The 19,462-nt window shown below is 41.7% G+C and overlaps 1 protein-coding gene across 2 annotated transcripts in view; it reads left to right on the top strand.

Moving 5' to 3' along the window:
• SYNDIG1 (synapse differentiation inducing 1) overlaps positions 1 to 19,462 on the top strand; it is a 183,843-nt gene that overhangs the window by 74,825 nt on the left and 89,556 nt on the right. For both annotated transcript variants that reach the window (XM_054509985.2, XM_054509986.2), the window contains exon 2: positions 13,601 to 14,160. In XM_054509985.2, the coding sequence (XP_054365960.1) occupies positions 13,681 to 14,160 (480 nt within the window). In that variant the 5' untranslated portion in view covers positions 13,601 to 13,680. The remainder of the gene's footprint in view (positions 1 to 13,600; positions 14,161 to 19,462) is intronic.

Here is a 19,462-nt window from a genome sequence, read left to right as displayed (position 1 = left end):
GGTGCTGGGGAAGGACTTGGTGAGCACCATTTATAATTTTTGTACAAAAATGAGTTAATGTAAATAAATTTGGGAGATTTTTCATAAACATCTTTACTTGGAGTATCTTTTGAAAAATGAGAAGTGGCTGCGTAGAAACACATTTCAGCAGGGACAGAGGCAGCAGGTATCAGGAGCCAGCGAGACATGGGTGTGCCCTGCCTGTCCTGGAGACCCTGGGGGAGCTGCCTTGGAGACCCTTGGTCTGACCACCAGCTGAGGAGGGCTTTCTGGGTGGCCTGAACCTGAGGGGCATCTCTGAGGTACAATAACAGAACTGGTGACTGCAGGAGACAGTGGAGAGAAGTGGAAGTTTGAGAATGGCTTCTAAACTTGAAGGGATGAGCTGTGTGGAGAGTGATTTTGAAACTTGGTTTATTGGCCACAGAAGCACCAAGAATCAAACACCAAGTAAACAAACCAGCAACAAAATGGGCGGGGAGGACCAAGAACTCTACCCTGAGCTGTGCTCCCAATTTTTGTGCCCCCCGCCTTGCTCATGATTCCTTATTTTGGCTGTTTTCTCTTCCTGGGGGGCTCCTCTATCTGGGATTCACAACTATTTTCCATTAATTATTCAGAACAGTTTGGGGTAAATCCTTGTCTCTTTGACGTGAGTAGGGGCCAATTTTGTTGCCTTCACCTTCTGGGTGAACCCCACTCTGCCTCCAAACCAGTGAATGAGCTGCCATCAGTCCTCGCCTTGTGACCCTCAGAGACACCCCTGAGTGAGTGAGCCTGCCTGCTGCCCCGTCTCAGGGAAGGGAGGGCCAGCCCAGGGCTCCTAGGTTCTGGGGGCTGTGCAGGGAGCACTGTGCCCCTGCAGAGCTCTCCCAGGGCTTCTGGGAGATGGCCCCAGGCCACAGCCATCTCAGTGTTAGACCCCCCGTCTGTCATTCGTAAACCTAGCTGAACACTATCTTCTGAAAAGTGGAAAACCACCCACAGCTGGGAGAATGGTCGTACCTGTGGTGAACAAGTGAGAGGGGCAGCACACCTGTGTTCAGCAGACACCCCCACAGAGGAACCCCTCAGTTAAATAGGAAGGACTCATAGGGTGCCTGGGCGGCTCAGTCAGTGAAGCATCTGCCTTTGGCTCGGGTCATGATCCCGGGGTCCTGGGCTCGAGCCCCGCATCAGGCTCCCTGCTTGCCTGGAAGCCTGCTTCTCCCTCTCCCTCTGTGCTCTCTCTCTCTCTCAAATAAATAAATAAAATATTTTAAAAAATCAGAAGGACTCACAATGAGAAGTGAAAGCTTTCTGGCAGGGTCTCCAGACCCCCAGGGCAGCCTTGTCCCCTGCTGGGACAGTAGCTCAGGACCTGGCTGTTGAGCATCCTCCAGCCACTGATGTCACTACTCACACCACCTCTTTATGATCAGTTTGTCAAAGGGATGAAATGCACAAAACCCAGGAATCCTAATCCATGCTGTCTTGACTCATGCCACCCTAAAGTTTCCTGCAGGGCATTGGTCCCTCCCCATTGTCCTGAGGCCAGCTGAGGGACAGAGTGCTCTGTCCCTCAGAGCCAGACCCCCAGTGTTGGCAGTGCTTTCTCCTGCACCCATTCCCCATGCTGTCCACAGACCCAGCTGCCTCCGTAGTCCTCACATTCCACCCAAGGGCCTTTCTTCCCCAATGCCCATCGCCAAAGTAGAGTTTGACATTCAAGATCCTCCTAATGAAGCCTCTCCCCCACCTTCAACTTCTCTTCTAGCTCCCTTCTGCCAGAATTGCCCCAACACTACCTGCATGTCCCTGCCACTTTCCTGGTCTCATGCTCTTCCCTCCGCCTACAGCACCTTTCTTATACATCTTCACCTGTTGATTTTTTAAAAACTCTTTATTTAAACCCACATGAAAGTAGAAAGAAGTGGACAATGGATGGACCCCATGTACCCATCAACCAACTTCATTGATTATCAGCCCATGGCCAATCTTGTTTTCTCCATATGCTACCCACTCCTCCTCCTAAAACAGATGGTTTCTAAACAAATCCCAGACATCACAATATTTATTAAATCTGTAAATATTTCAGTATGAATCTCTAAAAGCAGGTAGCTCTTTCTTTTTTAGGTAGCTCTTTTATAATCCTCATCATATACTTTCAAAAATTAACAATGCTTAAAAAAAAATTACAAGAATTTAGTGTCATCAACTAGCTAGCCAGTGCTCTCATTTCTCCAGTGTCTATTATAGCAATGGATGTGAGTATACGTGTAAATATAGAGATGCTCATGTGTAAATGTGTTTGTATAAGTATGTGGATGTGTTTGTATGTATACATAGACATGTACATACATATGTACATACAAAAACATGTCAGTTCATCTGTTTGATTAGATCCAGATAAGATTAATATGTACAATTAGGAGGCACCTGGGTGGCTCAGTCGGTTAAGCATCTGCCTTCGGCTCAGGTCATGATCCCAGGATCCTGGGATCGAGTCCTGCCTCGGGCTCTCTGCTTAGCAGGAAGCCTGCTTCTCCCTCTCCCACTCCCCCTGCTTGTGTTCCCCTCTCACTATGTATCTCTCTGTCAAATAAATAAATAAAATCTTTAAAAAAGTAAAAGCTAATAGATAGGGGCGCCTGGGTGGCTCAGTCAGTTAAGCATCTGACTTCGGCTCAGGTCATGATCCTGGGATCGAGTCCTGCCTTGGGCTCTCTGCTCAGCGGGGAGCCTACCTCTCCCTCTGCCTGCCTCTCTGCCTACTTGTGCTCTCTCTGTCAAACAAATAAATAGAATCTTAAAAAAAAATATATATATATATATATATATATATATATATATATATATATATACTCACAATTAGTTGCTATGTCTTCTAAGTGTCTTTAATTCATAGAATCTTTATTGTGCTCTCTCTCTCTTTCTTTTCTTAGGTTTTCTGGTTGTTCTTCCTGTAGAGTTGTCCCCATTCTGGATTTTACTGATTGCGTACAACCATAACATCATTTGACATGTTCTCCTGTCCTCTGAATTTCCTATAATTGGTAGTTAGATATAGAGATTTGATTAAAATAAGGCTATGTTTTGTTTCATTTTGCTTTGTTTGGCAAGAAGACTTTTGTGGGTGTTGATGCAAAATGAACAAACATTTTTAAAAATTTTAAAGAGAGATTTAAGGAATTTTATTGAAATCCAAGTGAGGACAGCTGCCTGGGATACACAATCTTCACAAAGAAGAAAGTGCCCCAGGGAAGTAATATTTGGTGCAGGGCTATATATGTTTTTGTTTTTGTTTATATAAGGAGTTACAAATTATCATGACAGAGGACATTCCAGAAAATCATAGACTTTATCTTATGTTTTTAGTATGTGCAAGGACATAGGACTCTAATCTTACAGTGACCAGGAAAGGTTTTTTTGTTTTTCTTGTCTTTGTGTTTGGAATACTTCTTTTTGGTTATTTTTTTATTATTATTCTTATGTTAATCCCCATACATTACATCATTAGTTTTAGATGAAGTGTTCCATGATTCATTGTTTGTGCACAACACCCAGTGCTCCATGCAGAATGTGCCCTCCTCAATACCCACCACCAGGCTAACCCATCCTCCCACCCCGCTTTGGTTATTTTTTTAATGAAGCAGATGTACAATGTGTGCTTAGGGCAGAAACAGAGCCCATGCTTTGAGGTTTTGCCAAGTCATTTTGACCTTGGTAAATGTTAAAGTATAGCTTCCCTGGGAGCCCAGGAGCAGGGCCCGAAGGCATTAAAAGCTGAAAATTTCCTTTATCATGGGTGACAGCATGCATTGTCATCAGAAGGCATGTAATTGTCTTTATTTTTGTCCTGCTAGCAGCCATCAGCAACTACCAGCCCTTATATAACACTTGTCTGATTATTTCATTGTAGCTTATATTCATTTAGATTCCATAGGAAGATCTCCTGTGAATGGCATTTTTCTAGTTCTTTGTGTTAGTTTACCTATACTTGGAGGTCAGTGTGACTAGGTATAAAATCCGTGACCACGTTTTAGTGAGTATCTTCAGTGCCTTGCTCCACAGGCTTCTGTGATTAAGCATTTTTATTGACAAGTCTAATGATAATCTGGTTTTCTTATTCTTTTTAGTGACTCACATTGTTTTGTTTCTTAATTCCTGGATAACCAAAGGTGTTTTTATGTTTGTCTGTTTTCCTTTAAAGTTTGGTAGATTTACTATAATTTATATTGGATTTGGTCATTCTGGGTCAGTTTTCCCAGGTACTTAGTGTACCCTTTCAACATTAATTACAGAAAAATTTTCTTAAATCATACTTTTAGTATTTGCTCTTATCCATTGTTTGTTTGCTCCTCTAAAGTCTCCTTTTATATACATACCTGCTTTTTTTATCTTTATTCTTTATTTGCTACTTTCTTTCATAATGTTTTCGGCACTTCAAATGCACACAGGGAAATGTACATCTTTAGTGTTACAGTTCCATTTGCTTTGGAACCTCTGCTCCCCCAAGATGTAGAGTGTGTACATTACCTGAGGACCTTTCCCTTGCCCTGTCCATGACAGAGCCCTTCCCAACCTGAGTCAAACATTTCTTTTGCTTCTACAATACAACACTTTGTCTGCTCTAGAATTTCATATAAATTGAAATATTAATGTTTTTCAAATTTAACACATTTTTCTATTTTACATGTTATGTTTCTTTTAAGGTATGACCCACTGTGCTTTTTCACTCCTGTGTCCCTTCTGGTTTAGCCTTGATTTTTTTTTTAATTTTCTAATCTTTTATTACCCATTTGTTTTTCCTTTACTCTACCATTAATCTTACTTATTATTGTATTTTTTTATTATGTTATGTTAATCACCATACATTACATCATTAGTTTTCGATGTAGTGTTCATGATTCATTGTTTACATACAACACCGAGTGCTCCATGCAGAATGTGCCCTCTTTAATACCCATCACCAGGCTAACCCATCCCCCCACCCCCTCCCCTCTAGAACCCTCAGTTTGTTTCTCAGAGTCCATAGTCTCTCATTGTTCATCTCCCCCTCCAGTTTCTGCCCCCTTCATTCTTCCCCTCCTGCTATCTTCTTCTTCTCCTTTTTTTTTTAACATATAATATATTATTTGTTTCAGAGGTACACATCTGTGATTCAACAGTCTTACACAACTCACAGCGCTCACCATAGCACATACCCTCCCCAGTGTCTATCACCCAGCTGCCCCATCCCTCCAACCCCCCACCACTCCAGCAACCCTCAGTTTGTTTCCTGAGATTAAGAATTCCTCATATCAGTGAGGTCATATGATACATATCTTTCTCTGATTGACTTATTTCGCTCAGCATAATACCCTCCAGTTCCATCCACGTCCTTGCAAATGGCAAGATTTCATTCCTTTTGATGGCTGCATAATATTCCATTGTATATATATACCACATCTTCTATAGCCATTCATCTGTCGATGGACATCTTGGCTCTTTCCACAGTTTGGCTATTCTGGCCATTGCTGCTATAAACATTGAGGTGCATGTATCCCTTCGGATCCCTACATTTGTATCTTTGGGGTAAATACCCAGTAGTGCAATTGCTGGGTTGTACGGTAGCTCTATTTTCAACTTTTTGAGGAACCTCCATACTGTTTTCCAAGTGGATGCATGAGCTTGCATTCCCACCAACAGTGTAGGAGGGTTTCCCTTTCTCCACATCCCCACCAACATCTGTCGTTTCCTGACTTGTTAATTTTAGCCATTCTGACTGGTGTGAGGTGGTATCTCATTGAGGTTTTGATTTGGATTTCCCTGATGCCGAGTGATGTTGAGCACTTTTTCATGTGTCTGTTGGCCATTTGGATCTTCTTTGGAAAAATGTCTGTTCATGTCTTCTGCCCATTTCTTGATTGGGTCATTTGTTCTTTGGGTGTTGAGTTTAAGAAGTTCTTTATAGATTTTGGATACTAGCTCTTTATCTGATATGTTATTCGTAAATATCTTCTCCCATTCTGTTGGTTGTCTTTTGGTTTTGTTGACTGTTTCTTTTGCTGTACAAAAGCTTTTTATCTTGATGTAGTCCCAATAGTTCATTTTTGCCCTTGCTTCCCTTGCCTTTTAGCCTTGATTTCTGAAATTACTTTCTTTCGAATTCTTTCCCAAGTTCTGTTCAATCTCCCTTTTTTTTTATGTTCAGTTAGCCAACATATAATATATCATTAGTTTTTGATGTAGTGTTCAATGATTCATTGGTTGTGTATAACACCCAGTGCTCATCATAACACGTGCCCTCCTTAATACCCATCACCAGGTTACCTCATCCCCTCACCCTACCTCCTTCTGTAACCTTCAGTTTGTTTCCCAGAGTTCAGAGTCTCTCATGGTTTGTCTCCCTCTCTGATCACATCTCTTTCTATTCTCAAATTACATTGCTTCTGATTTTTCCCCAGTTCTGCTATATGTTGTTCTCTCATAATATCTATCCTTTTCTTAATTGCTTTTAGCTTATTTTGAAATATCAGATTCCAGTTTCACATTGGCATGATTTTCTGGTATGTTCATTATCTAGCCACTATTACAGCAGTTTATGTCATTGCTTACCTTTTCATTGATTGGACCTTTACTATTAGAAACTCATCATTCTATCTCCAGCAAGCACCTAACATGGTGTTTTACAATAACAAATGATAAATATCTATTTTATTAAACTGAAACCTAGGCTATTATGATCAATGTGAGATTTTTTCACCACCTTGTTGAAAAGCTCTGTCTAATCTCATAAAACCCAAGACTCATGGGCCAAGAGGTACAAATCATGGCGCTGAAAGGGACCTTAAAGTTTCTCTTGCTTAACTACTTTATTAATAATTCCACTTTCATAAGCAACCTGCCCAAGTTTACACAGATATTTAGTAGCAAAGCTGTGGCTAAATCCCTGGTTCCTGGCTCTTAGTATAGTTCTCTTTATAGCATGACAGTCTCAAAGTAAGAAAATCCTGTTTCTATATTATATGAAATTTGTATAGATGTTGGATACCTACTCTCTGTTTTTTTTTTCTTTTTCACAATCTCTATCAGTTTTCCTTTTTTTTTCTTCACTAAAATTATTTATTTGAGCCATAAAATTTATCTCTTGGAAGACCATGTACTTTGATATGAAATATCAGAAGTGATATTCTGATCCTAAATAGAAGGGACTGTAGTGGCTTGGATTACTTAGATTCACCATTTTCTTTTTCCTTTTTTAAACTTTATTTGCTTGTTTGTTTTAGAGGTAGAATTTAGTGATTCATCAGTTGCATATAAAACCCAGTGCTCATTACTTCAAGTGCCCTCCTTAATGCCCATCACTCAGTTACCCCATCCCTCCACCCACCTCCCCTCCAGCAACCCTCAGTTTGTTTCCTAGAGTTCAACATCTCTTATGGTTTAACTCCCTCTCAATTTTTTTTATTCTTATGTTAATCCCCATACATTACATCATTAATTTTAGATGAAGTGTTCCATGATTCATTGTGCATAACACCCAGTGCTCCATGCAGAATGTGCCCTCCTCAATACCCACCATCAGGCTAACCCATCCTCCCACCCCCCTCCCCTCTAGAACCCTGTTTGTTTTTCAGAGTCCATCGTCTCTCATGGTTCGTCTACCCCTCCAATTTCCCCCGCTTCATTCTTCCCCTCCCGCTACCTTCTTCTTCTTCTTTTTTTTTCTTAACATATATTGCATTATTTGTTTCAGAGGTACAGATCTGAGATTCAACAGTCTTGCACAATTCACAGTGCTTACCAGAGCACATACCCTCCCCAGTGTCTATCACCCAGTCACCCTATCCCTCCCACCCCACCCCCCACTCCAGCAACCCTCAGTTTGTTTCCTGCGATTAAGAATTCCTCATATCAGTGAGGTCATATGATACATGTCTTTCTCTGTTTGACTTATTTCACTCAACATAATACCCTCCAGTTCCATCCACGTCGTTGAAAATGGCAAGATCTCATTCCTTTTGATGGCTGCATAATATTCCATTGTATATATATACCACCTCTTCTTTATCCAGTCATCTGTCGATGGGCATCTTGGCTCTTTCCACAGTTCGGCTATTGTGGACATTGCTGCTATAAACATCGGGGTGCACGTACCCCTTCGGATCCCTACTTTTGTATCTTTGGGGTAAATACCCAGTAGTGCAATTGCTGGATCATATGGTAGCTCTATTTTCAATTTTTTGAGGAACCTCCATACAGTTTTCCAGAGTGGCTGCACCAGCTTGCATTCCCACCAACAGTGTAGGAGGGTTTCCCTTTCTCCACATCCCCACCAACATCTGTCATTTCCTGACTTGTTAATTTTAGCCATTCTGACTGGTGTGAGGTGGTATCTCATTGAGGTTTTGATTTGGATTTCTCTGATGCCGAGCGATATTGAGCACTTTTTCATGTGTCTGTTGGCCATTTGGATGTTTTCTTTGGAAAAATGTCTGTTCATGTCTTCTGCCCATTTCTTGATTGGATTCTTTGTTCTTTGGGTGTTGAGTTTGATGAGTTCTTTATAGATTTTGGATACTAGCCCTTTATCTGATTCCCTCTCAATTTTTATCTTTTTTTATTTTTCTTTCCCTTCCCCTATGCTTATGTTTTGTTTCTTAAATTCCACATATGAGTGAAATCATATGGTATTTGTTTTTCTCTGACTGACTTATTTCACTTAGCATTATGCTCTCTGGTTCCATTCACATCATTGCAAATAACATGTTTTCATCCTTTCTGATGGCTGAGTAATATATTCCATTGTACATATATACCACATCTTTATCCATTCATCAGTCGATGAACATCTGGGCTCTTTCCATATTTGGACTGTTGTGGACATGGATGCTATAAACATTGGGGTGCACATGCCCCTTCAAATCACTATGTTTGTATCCTTTGGATAAATACTTAGTAGTGCAATTGCTGGATCATACCAGTTTTCTTATCTGCCTGGTATTCATCCAAAGTTGTGAACATGAGGGTTCTTTAAGCACTGGTACAGATAGCAAGAACCAGGGAAGGAGGAGTAACTGGGGGTCACAGGCATGGAGGCCCCCCCACCTGCCAGCACTGTAAAAGCAACAGGTGCAGCGTAACTGACTGGTGATGCCCTCCAACCAGCTTCCAGTGCTGCACTCACAGAAACAGCCTCCAAGACTTCACCCAGAGATCGAAATTGGGAGCTTGGCCATTGATGCATTCCAGCAAGAGTTTTGTCAACAGGAGGCGGCATCCAAGACATAGTCGAGGCTATTTAAGCAAATAAAGGGTCAAGTGGGAGACAGCCATTGGTTCTGAATATCATGGACTGAGAAAAAAAAAACACAGAATAAGCAAAACATTATTTGTTACACAATATAACCACTGATATTATATAAATATATGTCTGTTGTAAGGAGCCTGGGAAGAATAGCACAGTCCCTGGGTAGGACTCCAGAAAGCAGTGGGGAAGAGGCTGGTGGATTACCCCAATGAGTAGCAGCATTTTCTCTCCATGTTATCTCTGAGCTGCTGAACTCCGGCTGGCAGAAATCTGCTATCAGGGAGGACAGGGTAGAAGTGAACACAGAGGAAACGAGCTAATAGGAATTATGAAGTGAAATACAATATATATAATAAGCTGGTCTGTGTCTAAAGAGATATTGAAGGATGCTGCAAGTGATAAAGATAAGATTCCACCGATTTCAGCCTCTTTCATTCCAATGTAATCATAACTTACGATGCTCAAAGTTGGAAAAATTTACTTCAAGAAGAAAATGAAAGTTCTTTAAGCATGTTTGATATATTTATTTGAAGATTTTTTTTAAAAGATAGTAAATTATCCATTGTACAATGGAGCCAACTAGTGCAACAGGCCAAAACTTGCACTCTATACCATAGAACAGGGCCCCTCAACTTTATGTTCAGAATCATCATTTTCTGTGGTGTTGAAATGCAGATTCTGAATCAGTGGTTCCAGGTGTATTGAAGATTCCACCTTTCTAACGAACTTCCAGGTGGTGCTGATGCTGCCAGGTTTCAGCTGACTCTTTAGGTGTCAAACTGTGGACAGCACCTCAGAGACCTAAGCTGTGCCTGCCTCCAGATGCTGTAATATCAGATTCACATTTGGGGCTTGTGCAGCTCAAGGAGGTCACTAAGTGGGGATTATTCTAATTACATAACACTTGAGACGTTATTTCAACAGTTCATTGAATACTTACTGCATACTGGGTGTTAGAAAGGGAAAAGGTAATATCGGTTTTTTTAGTCTCAAGCAGCTCCGGGACCGGAGCAGGGGCAGGGGCTGGAGGAGGATGTTGACATTAGCAGCTGTCATGTTTGCAGAGAAGGAAACAATAGGACCCATAACAGAAACTGTAGAACACACCAGAAAAGGGGGAGGTCCTTCTGACTGGGCAAGAGCATGTGACTCCATTGAAGAGGTGGGCTTTGAACAGATGCAACCACATGTCTTTTGTAAGATACTTAGATTTGAGGAGAAGGAGCTCAATCTGAGAAACCCAACAACACTTCAAGATTATTCTAAGCTTGGTAGTACATCTGGCAGTCACAAACTGTACAAAGGGCCCAATTCTGAGATTAACCCAGTGGCTTCTCTGTAGAAGGAGAAGATTAGAGAAGTTGAGGGTTTGGACCAGAAACACCTCAATGAGCATAATGCGCTAGCTTGGAAGATGATCAGTCCCAGAGATGATGCTGACACAAGTTGTGCCTTGCATGTTGCAAGTGCTCAAAAGATCTTGTCCAAATAGTTTAATTAATGGTTTTAGCTCTCAGATTGTAAATGTGTCTCCAGAGCTAAGTATTTCTTAGTGCCACATCAGCAGAGGTGGCAGGGTGTTTTTGACCTCTCTAAAATCTGACACAGTATCACGTAAACAATACCCACCATCTCTCCGTGCATATGCTGTAGTTTGACTAGTCATTTGTCAGTTCTACTAAAGTGTTATTTTCCAGTTAGTCACAAAGGAGACCTCTCTATTTCTTGGTTGGTCTGAAATGTTAAATTCTTATAGCTACCACCAAATAAAGCAGTTAGGATATCAGAAAATTCTGAAATCTCATAGAAAGCCAGAGTACTCAAAGTCCCCAAGATGGAAAGTTTTCATACATGATAGCTACTAACTTGCAAAGTAGCTATTATATATGAATCATACCATATGATCCAAATGCCAAATACTACTGGGTATTTACCCAAAGAAAATGAAAACACTAATTTGAAAAGGCGTATGCACCTCTATGTTTATTGCAACATTATTTACAGTAGCCAAGAATTGAAGCAACCCAAGTGTTCATCAATAGATGAGTGTATAAAGATGTGTTATATGTATATATATAATATGTACTTATGTACATATATAATTCATACATAATAGCTACTAACTACTAACTTGCAAACTTACTACTTACTAACTTGCAAATACTTGGGGAAATTCATTCTTTTTGTTGTTGTTAGGAAAAATCTAAGCATTTATAAATCTTGAGAAAAGGTTGTCTTTAAGTCATCATTAATTTTTTTCCTTATAGGAAAATTACTCAAATGCTTTTAAATTATTTTATTTAACATTTTTTAAAGTATTTTTATTTCTTATTTAACCATAGTTGACATACTATGTTAGTTTTAGGTGTACAACATAGTGATTGAACAAATCTATGCATTATTCAGTGTTCACCATGATGAATTGTAGTCACCATCAGTCACCCTACAACATTATTACTATACTTTTCATCCCCGTGACTTATGTATTTTATAACTGGAAGATTGTGCCCCCTAATCCCCAGGTCCATCCATGTTGTCATAAATAGCAAGATCTCATTCTTCTTATGGCTGAGTAATATTCCATTATATATGTGTATACACACATACACACACATATATATGCACATACACATATATATACATATAACACATCTTTATACATTCATCTATTGATGAACACTTGGGTTGCTTCAATTCTTGGCTATTGTAAATAATGTTGCAATAAACATAGGGGTGCAGGGGCGCCTGGGTGGCTCAGATGGTTAAGCGTCTGCCTTCAGCTCAGGTCATGATCCCAGGGTCCTGGGATCGAGTCCCACATCGGGCTCCCTGCTAGGCGGGGAGCCTGCTTCTCCCTCTGCCTCTGCCTCTCTCTCTCTGACTTTCATGAATAAATAAATAAAACATTAAAAAAAAAAACCATAGGAGTGCATATACCTTTTCAAATTAGTGTTTTCATTTTCTTTGGGTAAATACCCAGTAGTATTTGGCATTTGGATCATATGGTATTTTTATCTTTAATTTTTTGAGGAACCACCATACTGTTTTCCATGTGGCTGCACCAATTTATATTCCCACCAACAGTGCATGAGGCTTTATTTTTCTCCACATCCTCACCAACACTTGTTATTACTTATCTTTTTGATACTAGCTATTCTGACTGGTATGAGATGATATGTTACCATAGTTTTGATTTACATTTCCCTGATGATGGGTGATGTTGATCATCTTTCATGTGTCTGTTTGCCATCTGTATGTCTTTTTTAGAAAAATGTCTATTTAGGTCCTCTGCCCATTTTTTAATCAGATTGTTGTGTTTTTTTTTTATTTTGTTTTGTTTTGTTTGGTGTTGAGTTGTGTAAGTTCTTCATATATTTTGGATATTAACCTCTTATCAGATATATATTTTTATCAGATATATCATTTGCAAATATCTTCTCCCATTCAGTAGATTGTCTTTTTATTTGTTGGTGGTTTCCTTTGCTGTGCAAGGAAATGCATTATCTCTAAAATCTTAATCTTTGGTATCTTTTTCTTTCCCTCCTTTTTTTTTTTTTTTGAACATTCAAAACCCTAGAAAGGAACGTGATCTAGGGAGAAACAATTTAGAGGGCTTTTTAATTGTATCCCATATATGTGGATTTTTCTCTAAGTTGAGTACCATTAAGGCAGGGGAACTTCTAGTTCAATTCCTGGGACCATGTTGGAAGGCCAGTAGGCGTGTGTGAGCATTGAGCTAATGTTAATACATACATTAGAATGTACATGTGAGTGTTTCCTTAGTTTGGAAATTTTGTCTATATACAGACCTAATGGCATGGGTTTTCTTGTCATTTATCTTCTAAATCTGTGTGGGACATTATTTTAAACCTTTTCTTCCTTGGGTGTATGTTTTCTGCTCAAATGAATAGCCATGGACCCAGGAAGAGTTGATCCCCATTGCAGATTTATAGCCTTATTTTCCCTGTGGACTGGCCCAATGCTAATGTGATTGGATTTACCCATGATTTCAAGATGTTTAATGGCAATCACAGGTTTCTCTAGAGCTGCAGTGGTTCCAATTTCTGCAGAGTCTCCTTTATTTGGAAGCAAAGACTTTATAGGGATGTGAGTAATTAATTTCTGGCTTTCTCTGACTGGCTGCCCTGATAGAGCCTTTTAAAAATTGGTAGAATAGGTAGGACTAGAATATCATCTGGCAACCCACCCCCCCAGCTTCTGTGCATATCAGCTGACCAGTACATGCTGAAACAGCAAGGGTCTGGGTGATTAGATTTTTTTTCAGGTGTGATTTTCTTGTCTCATCTCTGTTTCCTCCTCCTCCAGGAGAAATGGGTCCCATGAGGCAAGTGTGACCTTGGAGTGCGGCCCACCAGCCTGACGCCCAGTTGGGGAGGGAGAGAACCATGGATGGCATAATTGAACAGAAGAGCATGCTGGTGCACAGTAAAATCAGTGATGCTGGTAAGAGGAATGGCTTAATTAACACAAGAAACTTCATGGCCGAGAACAGAGATGGCCTGGTGTCCGTTTACCCAGCGCCACAGTACCAGAGCTGCCGGGTGGTGGGCAGCGCAGCACCAGCCAGCCTGGATGGCAGCAGGAATGAGCCAGTCCAGCAACTGCTGGACCCCAACACACTTCAGCAGTCTGTGGAGTCCCATTTCCGACCCAACATCATTCTCTACTCAGAGGGTGTGCTGCGCTCTTGGGGGGATGGCGTGGCTGCCGACTGTTGTGAGACTACCTTCATTGAGGACCGGTCACCCACCAAAGAGAGTCTGGAGTACCCTGATGGGAAGTTCATTGACCTCTCGGCTGATGACATCAAGATCCACACCCTCTCCTATGACGTGGAGGAGGAGGAGGAATTCCAGGAGCTGGAGGTCAGAGGATGTATTTATCATGAGCCTTTGAGAACGGGACATGGGGATTGGGTGGGGACTCATGAGTGCCTGGCAAAAGTTAGGGAATGCAACTAGTGTGCAAAAATGCAGAGAAACTGAAACATTGTTAAATATCCATTGAAAATGAAGTGGAGAAAGACTAGGTGACCAACACCCAGTAGGGGCTTCAGCAGGGATGCTGGCAGAGATGACCCAAGGTAATGGCCATGAGAATGGGGCTACTGGTGGACTAAAGGGTTGCCAGCACCAGAAGTCAGTTGGGGATTCCTGCTAACACCCCCACTTGGGATGGAGGGGTCATTGGCAAAAGTGATCAAGGTGAGAGAGGGACACAGGGTCCTAGGGCCACATGAGGCTAGAAAGGCATGTGTGGGGACAATTTGAGAAGAGTTTTTGCTGCCACAAGCAGTTTCCTTAATTTGGCATTTCAAAGTTTCTACTAAGGGATCGTTGGTATAGCTAAATCTGCTGGAAAAAATAGTAGGAATGCTAGCCTAAAGGGAAGATGAGTTGAGTTGTTTCAAGAGTCACTTCTTCAGTAGACTGGGGGGCAAGTAAGGGCATTTGTATTACATGCTTTGAAACGTGCACTTTGGACATGCAGCCAAGGAAACCAGAAGCATCAGGCCTGGAGGTGCAATGAGAACCAGAAGCAGCTGGAAAGAGATGGTTTTAATTAGAAAGGAAATTCAGAAATGGGAAATGTTTTGTAGCGATTCCTGTGAATGGAACCCATGAAAACCAACTGGCAGGGAGTCCAGAGAAGTCAAGTTATAGGAAAGGCCATCAGAGCAGACCTTCACATCTTCTGGTGACACCTGTTAAGGGGAACAGGCTCTGGCAATGCCAAAGTTTTTAGAAAGCTGTAAGAAGTACTTTGGCTTCTATTCACAAGGCTCTGTCATGTGTCCATTCTTTTCCAAGGCCTGAGGGTATTGCTAAATGCAGAAGTATAAATGTCTCTTGACCTGCATGAAGTTCAGGAAGCAAATATACAAAAGTGCACTTTTCACAAAACACAGGAGTTATGATGGTAGAGTACCAATCCTGCTCTGAGAGCATGCAAAGGATTAGGAGATGGGACTCCAAGTATAACGTGAGGGGTCAGGAGTCATCACAGAGGAAGCACCCCCTGCACTACATCTTGAGGAGGAGAACGAGACTATGAACAAAAAGGCTCATGGGGAGGTGGTCGGAGAACCCTGGTCCAAGGGGACAGCATAAGCAGAAAAAGCACAGAGGCATCCAACCTAGGATGCAGAGAACAGTAACTGATTACAGTTGCTAAGACTTATGGATCATGGAAGTCGGGAGACAGGACCATAACTGAGGACCATACCAGCCTTCAAAGGGAGGCTGGAATTTAGGTGAGGTCACAGACCCAGATGTCTACAAGAGGAAGGACAGGTAACAACATCAAGAAGGAACACTATATTGAGGGGAGTGGCCTGAGACTAGAGAGTCCAGGCCCACCCTCAGCCATAGGGATGCTGCTTGCTGCACCTCATAGGCCACACTGCTAGGCACCTTGATGGGTGTCATGGGTGTGGAAACCCAGAGGGGTTTCAGGCAGGAAGGCTGGGGTCAGATTCGAGTTTTCAGAAGCTGCTATGGCTGCAAAGTGGGACAGTGGGACAGAGTGGGGAGATGGGGGAGGGGGAAGGGCATGGGGCTAGGACCAAACTAGATTCACAGAACCTATTGGGACCTGTCATAAGAGATGGTGAGAGAATCAGGACAGCATTAGAAGTGAAGAAATACTTAAGTGAAGTTTGCCATTGTTCAGAGATGATGGGAAGGAAGGGGTCAGGCCTGTCCTATGCAAAGATGTCCCTAAGCTTCCAAATGGTCAAGCTGGTCAGCAGAGGATTTTCAGCTTTGTTAGGAATATTTGGAAAATAAGCTCCAATATATAATATCTATCAGAATTTAAAAGTTTGGGATAGTTACTAGACTGAAAATGTAAAAAAAATTTGTGGAAGTTTCCATCACCACTTTGTCACTTGTGTGGGCTTCATTCCTCCCTCCCTCTCCTTATATCCATTGACTTAAAGTCCATATCCTTGAATAACTACATTCCACCAGGATAGGTGAGGATGAACAGGTGAATAACCCATCTTCTTAGTCCTTAGTCTACTTCTGTTCTGTGACTTCATAATGAAATACACTGAAAGGAATCGTATTCCTTTTCCTTTAAGATTTGCATGGGCTTCAGATTGAGCTTGCAAATAAATACAGCCATTATTTAAATGCAAATGTTCTTTTCATAATATGTCTTAATCTACATTTTTGGCAGTCGATTACTGAATCCATTTTTTCGCAACAGTTTTCACACAATGACCTCAGCCAATAGATGTGGCTTTTGGAACTCTGCAGAGGACCAGAACCCACTTAGAGACAGTCTTTTAAATTAAATGCTAGGAGGTGGGTGGCTGGCACAACAAGCTTTTCTACCAGGTCAGTCCAAGGCTTTGACAGGTAGTGCAGGTTTCTGGGGAAGTGAGCTCTGCCACCCAGTTTGTTTCCCTGTCCTGGCAACAGTAGCAATAGCCCATCAGAAACAGTTAACTTTAATGATACAGCAGCTGGAATCTTTACTTGTGATTATAGTGTCTATTGTGTAGTAACATGTTTATAGTCACCTCTGATGGCAGTAAGGTGGAACATGCTGGCATTTGTACCTTAGTCAGAAAGGGCACACCCAATGACATCGGTGCAACAAGTTGTTTAAAAGTTGGGCTGCCTCATTTGCAACAATGTGGATGGAACTGGAGGGTGTTATGCTGAGCGAAATAAGGCAAACAAAGACATGTATCATACGACCTCACTGATGTGAGGAATTCTTAATCTCAGGAAACAAACTGAGGGTTGCTGGAGTGGTGGAGGGTGGAAGGGATGGGGTGTCTGGGTGATAGACATTGGGGGGGTATGTGCTATGGTGAGCGCTGTGAATTGTGTAAGACTGTTGAATCACAGATGTGTACCTCTGAAACAAATAATATATTATATGTTAAAAAAAAAAAAAAAGAAGAAGATAGCAGGAAGGGAAGAATGAAGGGGGAGAAATCAGAGGGGGATGAACCATGAGAGATGATGGATTCTGAAAAACAAACTGAGGGTTCTAGAGGGGAGGGGGTGGGAGGATGGGTTAGCCTGGTGATGGGTATTAAAGAGGGCACATTCTGCATGGAGCACTGGGTGTTATGCACAAACAATGAATCATGGAACACTACATCAAAAACTAATGATGTAATGTATGGTGATTAACATAACAATAAAAAAGATATGCACATAAAAAAAAAAAAGTTGGGCTGCCTCATATGAGACTTTCTGGTTGGCAAACCCAGACTAAGAAATGGCTCTTCGCACAGGTCTGGGGGAAGGAATCAAGACACAGTGTGGCGACTGTCACTCCTTCAGTGCTGTTTAGTACAGCCATGGAGGAGTCCAGGGAGTCATCCAAAGTGGTTGGCATGGCCCATTAGGAACTCTGTAAAAACAAGGTATTTTCTCAGCAACATTCTTATGGTGGGGACATGGCAGTCTTTATGAAGAAAAACTAATGAGTAGCTAGAAGAGTCAGCGTGCATGCAGCAACTGTTCTAAGATTTATTGTTTTTCTATTCCATGAAATAATAAAGGGGCATGTATCAGTTAGCATTTGCTGCATAACAAATACCCTAAAACTTAATGGCTTAACACAACTATTTATTTTGGTCATGATTCTCAGCATCAACCACCGGAATGGGTGTTTGCTGGATGGTTCTTGCTCTGCTAGTCTCACTTGGCTTCCCTCACTAGTCTGTAGGGGCTGCTGCTCAGCTACACAGCTGTGCCTGAGAATGCTGTCTGGCCACTGGCTGAGATGACGAGGTGACTGGACCTCATGTCTCTAATCATCCAGCAGGTTACTCCATCACATGGCAGTCATGCTAGAGATTCCTGGAGCAGCAAGAGAGGGTGAGTCCCAGCATACGAGACCTTTCCAAGTCTTTGCTTGTGTTATGCATGTTATTGTCTTATTGGCCAAAGAAAGATACATGACTAAGCCCAAAGCCAGTGTGGGAGGGACTTTTTAGGACGACAGTATAGGAAAGTGCCAGCAAATTGGGTACCAATTATTGTAGTCTGTAGTCTACCACAGAGCAAAAATGTTTGGCCTATTGGACATATATTTTTTTAAGATCATCTAATTGAACAGAGTGACAACAGCTGTAGTTATTTTGTGACTTAAACAGAAAACACAGTAGATATTGATCTGGAGCTCTTCCCAGAAGGCAGTATTACTTCAGACAAAACAACAACAAAAAATAAGAATTTAACTTCTGGGAATTCTATAATTTCACTTGGTCTATAGCAAATTGATACTGTTACCTAAAAATTGCAATTTTCAGAAAGCCATTGTGCTGGTGAAAAGCAGGGGTCCTTGTCACTAGAGTTCCTGTGTACCAGGCAACCTGCCTCTTACCTGTCCTCTTATCACTCTACCTGGAGAGGTTCATCCCTGGCATTTATAATGAAGACATCTCTGATCCAGAGAGGTTTGCTCACCTGATGCACATTTCTGCAAGAACATGTGGAGTTTTTGGGTAGCCCTCAAGGTTGTATTAATATGAGTAGGTTCTGTAGCTAATTTCAAAATCTTTATGGAAAGGCCTCAGAAACTGAGGTTTGCCCTGCTCTACCCAAGAGGAAGCTGCTACTCCTGGTGAATTGTTGGGGCTCTAAATAAGATAGGGAGATCTCAGGGGGCCTCTGAGGGATTGCGGGAATGCAGAGGTGGCTGCTCATCATACAGTGTCGCTGCACTCAGTGTGACCAGACAGGCCTCCCTGGGGCGGGGAGGGGGGGGACACTCAGGCCACTCTGGGTGCACGATTTGGGGCCTGGTGCTCCACAGCCCCAGGGCCTCCTGCCTGATGTTTGTTCACTGCTTCATCCAGTGCCCAATCCACAGCTAAAACTTCAGCTTTCAGGAACACCGACAGCAGGAAACCACTTCTCCTTTTCACACAGAAAAACTCAAACAGAGATTTCAGGCTCTGGTAATAAAGCAGTTCTATGAAATAGAAAAATTGAGTTTAAAGCTATGAAATAAAGTAAGCAAAGTTCATGGCTAGAGAGGCCTAACAGCCCTCCTGCTGTTAGAGATGCTTATCAAATGTTGAAAGGCCAATTATTACCCATTTATTTGTAATAGTGCAACCCTTCAGGATCCTACAGCACATGGAATGTCATCACTTAGAAACAATGCCCAAGGTGGTGGGGGAGCATTTTCTTC

This window comes from Mirounga angustirostris, unplaced genomic scaffold, assembly GCF_029215605.1.
Source record: "Mirounga angustirostris isolate CCGP_5_RB_7025 unplaced genomic scaffold, mMirAng1.0.hap1 SCAF_10, whole genome shotgun sequence".
Classification (NCBI taxonomy): Eukaryota; Metazoa; Chordata; class Mammalia; order Carnivora; family Phocidae; genus Mirounga; species Mirounga angustirostris.
Note: the sequence above shows the minus strand (reverse complement) of the source record. Positions and strands in the feature narration are given on the sequence as shown.